General features: G+C 41.5%; 1 protein-coding gene across 2 annotated transcripts in view; it reads right to left on the bottom strand.

Annotated features, from left to right (window-relative positions):
* Positions 1–8961: 8961 nt before the first annotated feature.
* The window catches only part of Hmgb1 (high mobility group box 1), a 4283-nt gene continuing 1187 nt past the window's right edge, over positions 8962–12057 (bottom strand). The window contains exons 1-5 of one of the 2 annotated variants that reach the window (XM_017796097.2): positions 11717–11949; positions 11055–11217; positions 10728–10873; positions 10153–10327; positions 8962–9232 (exon numbers count right to left, since the gene is read on the bottom strand). In XM_017796097.2, the coding sequence (XP_017651586.1) occupies positions 9056–9232; positions 10153–10327; positions 10728–10873; positions 11055–11204 (648 nt within the window). In that variant the 5' untranslated portion in view covers positions 11205–11217; positions 11717–11949 and the 3' untranslated portion in view covers positions 8962–9055. Of the gene's footprint in view, positions 9233–10152; positions 10328–10727; positions 10874–11054; positions 11218–11716; positions 11950–12057 lie in introns of those variants that run through there. The other variant, XM_008825042.3, reaches the window with a different exon arrangement.

Below are 12057 nucleotides of genomic sequence, written 5' to 3'. Positions count from 1 at the left end.
TACAAATGACCAGTAAGCACACAAATAGATGCTCATGGCATTAAGCATTGAGAAATGCAACTCAAACCCACAGTGAGGTACACCTCACATCCATTAAGATTTTTATAATTTTTAGGAAAAAATATTTTATTATTTTTAATGTGTATGCACGTATTGTCTGCATGTATGTAAGTGCACCTTTGTCATGCAATGCCAGCAGAAGTCAGAAGAGGGCGTCGGATCCCCTGAAACTGGAGTTACAGACAGTTGTTAGCTGCCATGTGGGTGCTGGGATTTGAACCTGGGTCTTCTGCAGGAACAGCCAGTGTTCTTAAATGGTGAGCCATCCCTCCAGTCCCAAGATTTTTATAATTTAAAAATTGGAAAATAAGGGACTGACAAGATAGCTCAGTGGGTAAAGGTATTGTGACCAAACCTGCTGGTCTGAATTCAATCCCTACATGGTAGAAGAGAACCAATTTCCAAAAGCTGTTCTCTGTTGGTTAAAGGTATTGTCACCAAGCCTGCTGATCTGAATTCGATCCCTAGGACCTACATGGCAGGAGAGAACCAATTTCCAAAAGCTATTCTCTGATTCCCCACATGTATGCCAGGGCACAAATGCACCCCCATACCTCCACACACAAATAAACAGATAAATAAAAGTCTAATTTAAAATTTTCTTTTAAATGAGAAAATTGGAAGTGTGGGCAAGGTTTAGGAGAAGGTGAAACCTTCACGTTGCAGGTGGGAATATCAAAAAGATGCAGCTGCTATGGAAAACAGTTTTGTGCTTCCTCAAAACAGTAGAAGGAGCTGGGCATGGTGGCACATGCCTTTAGTCTCAGCACTTGGGAGGCAGAAGTGGGTGGATCTCTGTGAGATCAAGGCCAGATTGGTCTACATAGTGAGTTCCAGGCCAGAGGATCTGATGCCTTCTGATTTCTGCTGGCACCAAGCACACATGGTACAGGCAAAGCATTCTCATTAAAAAGAAAAAGGCAGAGAATTAACATATGATCCAGTGAGTACACTTTGAGGTAACATCTGAAGAATGAAGAAAGGGATGGATCTCTGGCCAGGCGTAGTGGCACACGCCTTTAATCTCAGCACTAGGAGGCAGAGGCAGGCGGATCTTTGTGAGTTTGAGGTCAGTTTGGTCTACATAGCGAGTTCCAGGCCAGCTGGGGCTACACAGAGACCCTGTCTCAATAAGACCAAGAAAAAAAAAAAGGGACCTGAATTCTCAATAAATACATGTACATGTTCGTAGCAGCACTAGTCACATGAGCCGAAAGATGAAAACAACTCAAGTGTTCATTAGTGGGTAAGTTGATCAAGAAATTTTGGTATATACATAAAATATGTTATTTGGCCTTAAAAGGAGTAAAATATAAAAATATATTTTAAAAGGGGGAGGGGTACTGGAGAGATCGTACAGCAGTTAAGAGCACTTGCTGCTCTTCCAGAGGTCCTGAGCTCAGTTCCCAGCACCCACATCAGGTGGCTCACAGCCACCTGCAACTCCACCTGCAAATCCATATCCAGGGGATATGATGCCCTCCTCTGGCCTCCATGGGCACTGAACTCATGTGCACATACACACAGAGACCATAAATAAATAAAAATAAATTCTTTTTTTTTTTTTTTTAAAGTAGTGAAGTAGGCCCAGGAATGCGGAGTACTTGCGTAGCATGTGTGAGACCTTAGGTTCAGTCCCCAGTCCCCTCAGATACAAACACACACACACACACACACACGCACGCATGCACGCACGCACACACGCACGCACGCACACACACACACACACGCACGCACACACGCACACACACACACACACACGTTTGAAGTGCTAATACATGCTGCAATGTAGATAAACGAAAAATAGGCTAGGAGTAGCTGAGTGGCGCACACCTTTAGTCCTGGCACTAAGTCGGCAGAGGCAGGTGGATCTCTGTGAGATTGGGGCCAGCCTTGTCTATACATCGAGTTCTAGGCCAGCTGTGGCTACAGGGAGAAAGGTCAGGAGGAAGTCATGAGAGAAGGGGAAGGGCTCACAGATTTTCCTGTACTTGAGGTAGGCACTGCCGGATTGATACTGCAGTTAGCTGTCCTTGAAAAAGCCTCTAGATCTCCATGGGTCGATATCTACTACCCTGTAGAATGCACAGGTTGGACTTCAATTGCTCTAAAGTCTCTTGGCCTTTAACATGCTATGACCCAAGGTTAGTGTTGTGCTGTACTCTTGGTTTTTCCCTCTTGTGAAAAGAGGCTGTTCAGTTAGTGCCGCTGCCTCTGAGCCCAAGTGTGCCTAGCCAGTTCACAATGGCAAAGCTCCAGGCAAGCTGATTCCACGTACCATAGAGTAGAGCAAGGCCAGGGTTCCCCTACAGTTCTGGTGGGAAACAGGTCGGTAGGGAGCTACAGTGTCTTCTCTGAGCAAACTCCTTGGCCTCACCCTTCCAGCGTTTCTATACAGCAACTGAAAGAGTGAAAATTGGGGGGCTTCCCAGGAATGGTGGCACATGCCTTAATCCAAGTGCTCAGGAGGTAGGGGGTTAGAGGGATTTCTTTGAGTTTGAGGCCAGCCTGGTCTACATAGTGAGTTCCAGGCCAACCAGTTCTACATAGTACATATATACCCTGTCATAAAAACAAATGGGTTAGAGCCAGGTGTGGTGGCGCACACCTTTAATCCCAGCACTCAGGAGGAAGAGGAAGGTGATCTCTGTGAGTTCAAGGCCAGCCTGGTCTATATGGTGAGTTCCAGGCCAGCTAGGGCTACAGGGAGACCCTGTCTCAAAAAAACCAAAAAAAAAAAAAAAAACAACAAACAAATGGATCTGGAGAAATGGTTCAGCGGTTAAGAGTACCGGCTGCTCTTGCAGAGGATCCAGGTTTGGTTCCCAGCACGAACATGGCAGCTAACAACTGTCTGAAACTCCAGTTCCAGGAGAGCTGACACCCTCTTCTGACCTCTGCAGGCACCTGCACAACGTGTGTGCATTTGCGTATATGCAGGCAATACATTCATAGACATAAAATTAAAAAATAAAATATTTTTAAAACCAGAAAAAAACCCTCTAAAACAAAACAACCAACAACAAAAATTAAGCATCTCTTTTCCTTACCTTTTAATATGCTCTCATGTGTAATAGGTAACTTATTTTGTTTTAGGATTTTGTATTCTCTTACTTTGCTATGCCTAGACTACTTTAAAAGATGATCTGTGCTGGTGAGATGACTCAGTGTGTAAAGGTGCTTGCTGCCAAGTTAGAGGTCTGAGTTCAATCCTCAGAACCCACGTATTAGAAGGAGACAACTGACTCCAAGTTGTCCTCTGACCTACATGTGTACAGTGGCATACGTGTACACACACATACACACACACACAGGCACATACAATTTTTTTAAAAGGTCTCTAGTTGAAATCAATAACCTAAAGTACAGTAAAGCTTCTCATTAGTGATCCTATGCAAACCTAAGCTTAATTTCTTAAACCTACAATACAATTGTGTTTGCAAAAACACTTAGAGTCTGTATCCATCCTAAAGTGCCATCTGCAGCAAGGAAGTGAAGCAGGCTGAATTTGACTGTGACAGCCGGCATGTAGAATCTAGTCCACCTTCATAGCCATCTCCTGATGGCTAGCTAGACTCTGGCCTAGTCTTTTAATTCTAACCAAACTACTAATGTCTGTAGGATTGACATTCCAGCTAGAAAAGGCCCAACCCAGGTAGGAATCTACCAGAAACTTCCATTTAAGATAAAGGATGCCAAAACAGAAAGGAAGCTCCTTGGTGCTATGCAATGGCTAAATATTTAGTTATGGCAGAAACTACTAGCAGTTTAGCCAGTAGCCATCCTACTGGCTTTTGATTCTGATTCAGTTTGTGTTTCTTTCTGGTGACATGTTTGGGTAACTCTGGACAAATATTTCAGTATTTTAATTTTTATGGGGGGGGGGCTTGTTTTTGAGACAGGGTCTCCCTGTAGCTCCAGCTGGTCTTGAACTCACAGATATCTCCCTTCCTCTGCTTCCCAAGTGCTGGAACTAAAGGCATGCGCCACCACATCTGGCTTCAGTGTTTTATTTTTTTAAATATTTTATTTTTTTTATATGTATGTGTGTATTGGCTGCATGTATGTAAGTGAATCCATGTCGTGCAATCCCTTCAGAGGATAGGAGGCATCAGATCTCCTGAAACTGGAGTTAGGGACAGTTGTTAGCTGTCATGTGGGTGCCAGGATTTGAACCCGGGTCTTCTGCAAGAACAGCCAGTGCTCTTAAGCACTGAGCCATCTCTCTAGCCCCTGAGTATTTTAATTTTTATCTGTTAAAATGAAGGCTTCTTTCATGGAGTAAAAGAGTAACTCGTAAAATTATTCATTTGTTGTAAAATCATTGTTAAAATGTTTGACAGGGTTAGCATACTTACTCTTTGGGAGCAACTGATTACCAATATTTGCCAAACTGTTAAGTCCAAGCATCTTTTGAGTCAGTAATTCTACTTTGAAGTATTTATCCTAAAGATCTACAGATGCTTCAGAGAAATGTATAAATGTTCACTGCAGTAGTGTTAGAAATGGCAACAAAACAAGACAGGGTGTAAAAGCAATCATAGAGCATTACATTATGGAAGGTTGTGTGTCCAATTATGTGACTGAAGAAGTAAATAAGCCAGGCATGGCGGTACGCTAGTGAATCCTGCGCTTTTGAGGCAGAGACAGGAAGGAGTTCAAGGCCACTTTTGGCTACATAGTGAGTTCAAGGCCAGCCTGGGCTACAAAAGACCCTGTCTCAAAAAACACCTGGAGAGATGGCTCAGTGGTTAACAGCACTGGTTACTCTTCCAGAGGGACCCTGGTTTGAGTCCTAGGACCCACATGGCAGCTAACAACTATCCGTAACTCCAGTTCCAGGGGATTCAGCACCCTCTTCTGGCCTCCGAGGGCTTTGTACAGCATGGCTGCACTTATATACATGTAGGCAGAAACCTCATACACAGAAAACAAAAATCCAAAACATTTATAGTGATCTCTCTATAACTGCTTTTGCCCTGGTTTTTCTTTTGGTATCAGAAGTCAAAGCCAGGGCCTTACAAAATTCCAGACACATACTTTACTACCACACTACAACTCCACCCTTCACTGATGCGCTTTTCCTGGATTCCAGTCTCTACGTACTTTGCCCACTATTCTATTATTCCGTAACTATAATATTACTACTTCCTCCTTTTCAGTTGACGCTCAATAAACTCAGCTATTTGGAAGGTCCACATCAATGACTGTGCCTAATGGTGTGATTGTTTCCTCCAGGTAGATGTCTACTTTGAACTGAAACTTCTAAGTGTGGCATATTGTTATGCTGTGTGGTGTGTTTCTGTGCCATCTCGGATAATGAAGCAGCATTGCTAGAGCACAACAACATTTTGCCTCTACTCCAGGAAGCAACTTGGCTGAGCCCCAGGGAATTTCCCAAACTGCATCCCATGTTCACTGCTATTAGGGACATGAAAAGGAATACCTTACTTTAGTCAGATAGCTAGCCAAACTCTTCTGGATTTTACCCAGTTATTAAAAAGTATTTCAAGGGTCATAGAGAGAGATGTAAACTGAAAAACGGGTTTAAATTGAACTTGTCACAGTCCCATATTAATAAGAGGACCTCATTACTGGCCAATGGTTCACACTTAGTTTAGACAATCCGTGTACTGATTTGCAGTAACACTCTATTACCATACAGGGTTGACTGATAACAGCATCAAGCTATTGTATATTGTAGGCTCAAGTGTGTTGCATCACGCACACCTAGATTTGGGCTTGGCCACATTCAGAAACTGGTAGTCTCTCCTGTGTAGTTTTCAATATGCTGGACCATCTGAGTTACAGAAGTTATGCTGGATGGCTTGTCTTAATGGTATTTTCCCTATATTTACATTTTTGCCCCTGTAGTGCACATACCATATGATTTCATTTTCCAGAGTTCACTTTTAATTAACAAACACTGCCAAATGTGGTGAGCCACATGACTGTATTCCCCAGTCTTTGGGAAGCTAAGACAGGATGGAGATTGGGGCCATCTTGGGCTACATAATGAAATTAAAGCAACCAGTAATAGTTCTTTAATTTAGGAATTTAGGAAATGGAATCCATCAGTATACCACATACTAATTTTTTTACTTTGTGCATGTAGGTATGTGTGCCACACGTAGGGGGTCAGAGGACAACTTATGGGAGTGGGGTCTCTACCATATGGGCTCCAGTAATTAAACTCAGGTCATCAGGAAAGGTGGCAAATACCTTTAACTGCTGAACCACCCAGCTGGTCCCCATAGAAAACCCACTGACTGTGGCAGCATGCACTTACAATCCCGGCACTTGGGAAACTGAGGCCAGATCAATCAATTCAAAGCCAACCTGGGCTACCTGGGAAAAATGGGGCTGGAGAGATGGCTCAGTGGTGAAGAGCACTGACTGCTCTTGCAGAGAACCCGGGTTCGAGTCCCAGTATCCACATGGCAGCTACGAACTGTCCTTAACTCCAGTTCCTTGGGAATCCGAAGCCCTCTTCTGACCTCCGCAGCATTGTATGACACGGGTGCACTCACATACATTCATGCAATACACTCATATACATAAAAAAAAATAATAAAGCAAAACAAAATACCAAAATTACAGAAACCCAGGCAGGATTATTATTTTTTGTCTTAAACTCCATTGGGCTGTAAGGTCTTTAGAACTCAATACCTATACTTTTTCAAAATGTTTATAGTTTGACACTGCATTACCTAAGTATTTCCACTATTTTATTAACTTAATATGTGAACCCCAAACACCCAGTTGTAGGTGGTACTTGGACACTAAACAACTCAGTAACTTCCAGATTTAAGAGGGCTTTTTGTTGTTTCTTGACGTCAAGATCTGAAGCCAGTTAAGCAACCCAAACTCCCCATTCTTAGTATCTTTTTAAAAAGGGTAGTTGTCACGACACACTCACTAAAGTCTCCTTGAGGCAGAGCTCACTTTTAAATGGATCACTTACTGGCAACAGATGTTAAGAGGGAAGTCAGTTACTTGATTCCTTTTCACTTAAAGTTTATAATTGAGAAAACTGCAGCCTGTTGCAGCCCTCCTTTGGCTTAAAAGACTAATGTGTTCTTTGACATACCTGCTTTTTACGTACTGTACTGGGTTTAAAGAACTAGTTTAAACAATGTCAAAGTAAAATTAACTTTTCCACACACATATATAGTACTTGAGATGTTTGACAAAAACCTGTTTCTGTCAGCCCATTAACCTATTTATAGGTATGAATCGTTTTTAAATTTATATTTTGAATGCAGGAGAGCCCGTGGTCAGAGGACATTTTGGGAGATGGTTCCCTCCATCCACTGTGGTTTCCAGGGATTGAACTCAGGTTGTTATCCTTTTTACCCACTGAGCCATCTTACCAGCCCCAGCATAAAGTATTTTTAAAGGGAACAAAGTCCTTATACTCAATTTAAAGGTGTTCGCTATAAAGTACTACCGGAAATGAAATGTGACAAAAATTTCAAATTCTTAAAGTGAAAGCCATTTAACTAACATTTAAAACCTCTGCAATTATTAGTTTATTAGTATCATCCAGGACTCCGATGTTCAGTATTCCTCCTCAAATTACATAAACAAAGGCAAATGGAAGGAATCCAAGTCAAAATTATATAACAAAACAGCACTCCACCACAAAAGCGAGTAAAATGACAAGAACGCTATTTTAAAACACTGGCACTTTAAGAGAAGGATAATCTCAAAACCACAAAATTGCCAAATTGTTCCCTAAACTGCTAAGTAGATAAACATGACTCTAATGAATGAGTTTGGGTTTTATCACGAAAAAGCAAATTGGGAAACTGGTACTAAGATGCAAAGTTTATCTTCTTTTCCTGTGTCTGATTTATAAAGGGACAAATCACAATATAGGAAAATATACCCTACTTCAATTTAAATGTGGCATAATTGAAATAAAAGCTGGCCCAACTAATTAAAAATACTTTTTTAACAGTCTCAAGTTTCCTGAGCAATCCATATTTAGTTAAGCAGAAAGGCATCATAGCCAGCCTTTTCAGAGCCTTCCCTGGGTCTAATGTCAACAGAAAGTTTAATATGGCAGTCTTGTATTTTAAGCTCACGCTTTTGGGGACACATTCTCAGGCCTTTCAAAGGGAACTGCAGAACACAACTGCCATTACATAGTAATGGTAGTTAGAGAATACAGAGTCCTTGTGTAAAGATTAGAATATACTTTTCTATTTAGTCCTTCAAGGACAGACTTTCAAATTGTTTGATTCTAATAATCCCATGCTGTGGACAGAATTGCATACTCTTAAAAGTTTTGTGACTATTAAGTGGGCTATGTGAAATTTCTTACCAACTGATCAAGATTTTTGAATTTCAATTATGGGTGAAAACGTTCTCCAACTTTTTATTACCCCCATCACAATATGCAGGGTGTGTAGACAGAGCGTTTTATCAGCTAACTACATGAAAGATAAACACTGCAATAAGTCATGTGACCCAAAATGGGCAAAAGCAAAAGACTAGCTTTCCCCTCAAGAAGAAAAATTTCAGACCTATGAAAAGGACAACAATGCTAATAAAAAAAATTGTATTTACTTAGAAGCATTCAGAATGTCAACAAAACAGCTGCAATTTTTTTTTTCATCTAAGCTGCATCAGAGACAACGGAAGATGAAAAAAACCAAACCAAAACAAAACAAAAAACCTACTGTCCCCATATATAACTAATCTGTGTTGTGCACCAACAAGAACCTGCTTTAAAGTCGCACGACAATTTACAGCCCCTGTACTGAACCAGGCAAGGCTAGTGGCTATGAAAATAGCACCAGGACAGGGCTATCCAAAGACACATTCGGTAGTGTGTTAGCTATACAAAAAACAAAACAAAACACTGTATGGTTTAAAAACAAATCTTACACAGCCTTACATTTCAATTTTTTTCTTTAAAAGGAGTGAGTTGTGTACAGGGGGGTTAAATGCTTTATAGACAAGAAAAAAAAACTGCGCTAGAACAAACTTATTCGTCATCATCATCTTCTTCTTCATCTTCGTCTTCTTCATCTTCCTCCTCTTCCTCGTCCTCTTCGTCTTCTTCATCTTCCTCCTCTTCCTTCTTTTTCTTGCTCTTTTCAGCCTTGACAACCCCCTTTTTTGCAGCATCAGGTTTTCCTTTAGCTCTGTAGGCAGCAATATCCTTTCAAAACAAAGGGAGGAGAAAATGACAGGAAAGGCTGACACAGAAATACAACACAGCAAAACTTCACAGAAGTACAGATCCCAGGTACCTGTCAAAACAGCCATGTGGGCCCCATCGCATTTCCATAAATACATAGAACTTGGGAAAGTGCACAAAAACCCCTAACAATTAGCAATCGATAACTCACAAAATGGCAGTCTAATATTTGCATTGTTTTGCCTCACTGAGGTACAGTTATGTACCACATCCTAATTCTTGTTTATTAAAACTAGAGTGCAGAGACTTTGATTAAAGGGTAGACACTGCCACCTTCTGAATGCAAAACAGCATTCTACAGGTTCCTAGTCAGACCCTAATCCATAGAAAACTGAAGGAGGAAAAGATAATTTGCTAGTAAGCATGCAGTTATATTAAGATTTAGAAATAAGTTTTAAAGAAACAACTACAGAAAACTAAAATTTAATTCTAAGTACTAATATTTGCACTTGAAGTATTGGAGTTACAGCTTTCCTTCATCCTATAAACTTACTATGGCAGGCTTGATATCTAATAGTGATTTTTTGGTATCTAAGAGAACATAAAAACCAACAAAAAGGATAGGCAGTGTTACTTTTTGCAACCAATTTTTATGCTTTATGCCTCACCATTTTAACCATCAAATCTTCCCCTAACTTGGGGATAATAAAACTAAAGCAGCCTAAATGCATGGCCTTGGCTCAAGTTAGATTATATTAATACATTTGTCTTTCATATTCTATGAAAAATATGAAGTCCACGTAGGTGTTGAACTAAAACCTAACACCAAGTTGCCAAAAATCTGCAATAGGAAATTAAGATGAGGTATCAAGTATCATCTGCCACCAACTGCCTGGAATTCGTTTTTACTCCCCTACCAAGCAAACTCACATACTCCTTACCTTTTCGTATTTCTCCTTCAGCTTGGCAGCCTTCTTCTCGTAAGGTTGCTTGTCATCTGCAGCAGTGTTGTTCCACATCTCTCCCAGTTTCTTTGCAACATCACCAATAGATAAGCCGGGATGCTCTCCTTTGATTTTGGGGCGATACTCAGAACAGAACAAGAAGAAAGCCGAACTAAAAAGAGAAATTCAATTTTAGATTTTTAAGTCACCAAATCACAAAAGCAAAAACTACCAAATATGTTCTGTTTTGCTGTATATAGGTGCCTACTAATTTCTACCATGCAACGGCACATGCAAATATATGCCCAGAATAGCCTGCAAATTATGATACATTTAAAAAGATGTAAGAGCCAAAATCACTCAAGACAGTTTGTGCAAAGGAAATAAAACACCTTAACTCAAATGCTCTGGTGACTATTCCCACCCAACACAAGTTACACTTTTGATACTTAAATATAGCACCTAAGCCATTCTTAGCAAAGAAGCCAAAGATTACAAAGTCAGAAGTGGCTGGCTAAATTTATGTCGAGTCTACAATAAAACATGCCTGGAAATAAAACTTGGATACTTACGGAGGCCTCTTGGGTGCGTTAGGATCTTTGAACTTCTTTTTTGTTTCCCCTTTAGGAGGGATATAGGTTTTCATTTCTCTCTCATAACGAGCCTTGTCAGCCTTTGCCATGTCTTCAAACTTTCCTTTTTCTTTGGCAGACATGGTCTAGAAAAAGTTATTTGAAAACTTGACATAGAAATCTTAATAAATTACTCTAAAGCATTAAAACAATTAAAAAATGTCCTTGGCTATTTAATAGCCCCACAGTGTGAGAACAGCTAGTTAGACCATTTCATCCTAATTTGGAAATTACTGGTTATTACCTTGTGTCTCTAAAACCTCTTACCTTCCACCTCTCTGAGCACTTCTTGGAAAACTCTGAGAAGTTGACGGAAGCGTCAGGGTGCTTCTTCTTGTGCTCCTCCCGGCAAGTTTGCACAAAGAATGCATACGATGACATTTTGCCTCTCGGCTTCTTAGGATCTCCTTTGCCCATGTTTAGTTGTTTTCTAAAATAAAATAAGTTTGATGTTAGTCACAAAATCATGAGGTTTACAAGCTTAAAAGTGCTTAGGGAGCAAGGAAAACCCAAGTTATGCGTTATTTAACATAGTAGTGAAAGGAGACGACACTGCAACGATAGCCAATTCCTAGAAGTGGCTATGCCAAGCAAAAAAAAAAAAACAAACTTAAAAGCCGATCCTCCGGGTGTGATCTCGGACAGGTCAACAGACATTCTGTTTGTCATGTAACTGCCCGTCGGCTCAGAACGACTGCCAGTTTAACCACTCAATCAGACAATCTTTAAATCTGAAAAAAACAAATTTTAACCAACCAGCCCAAACGCTCAAAAAAATTGCATCCTGCCACTCAGAATCCGCACTGCACACGGCTTCAGGCTTACGCAGACCCTCACGATCAGAGGCCTAAACACCCGGGAACAGGAAACCCGAACGGCAAACCCCCGCGCCCTCAAAGTTCATCCCATTCAAAAACTGCCCTCTTTACATAAAACTTGGCTGGGAGGAGGCAAGCGCCCGAGCCTGAGCACCGGGAGCAGGCCCGGGAGAGGCGGTGGCAGCCTGCTCGGCTATCAGCTTGGCCCTGAGATGGATTTCTGCTCTGACTAAACACGTCCGGTCTGAAGTTTCTCCGAGTAAACAAGGATGAGGGACAAAAGCCACTCCTGCTCGAGGCCCCCCCCGCGGGGGTGATTTTTCGGGTCCCTGAAAGTTGGGGTGTCTCCCGCGCGGGGCGGACTTCCCGCCCCCTGAACTTGGCCCGCGGTGCGCCGCCGAGGCGTGGGGGCCGCAGCCCGGGCGGGCCCGAGGCCGCCACGTGCGCCCGGA

The sequence above is a fragment of the Nannospalax galili genome, unplaced genomic scaffold (assembly GCF_000622305.1).
Source record: "Nannospalax galili isolate Female #2095 unplaced genomic scaffold, S.galili_v1.0 scaffold768, whole genome shotgun sequence".
NCBI classification, from domain to species: Eukaryota; Metazoa; Chordata; class Mammalia; order Rodentia; family Spalacidae; genus Nannospalax; species Nannospalax galili.
This window is presented reverse-complemented; position numbering and strand designations above follow the sequence as displayed.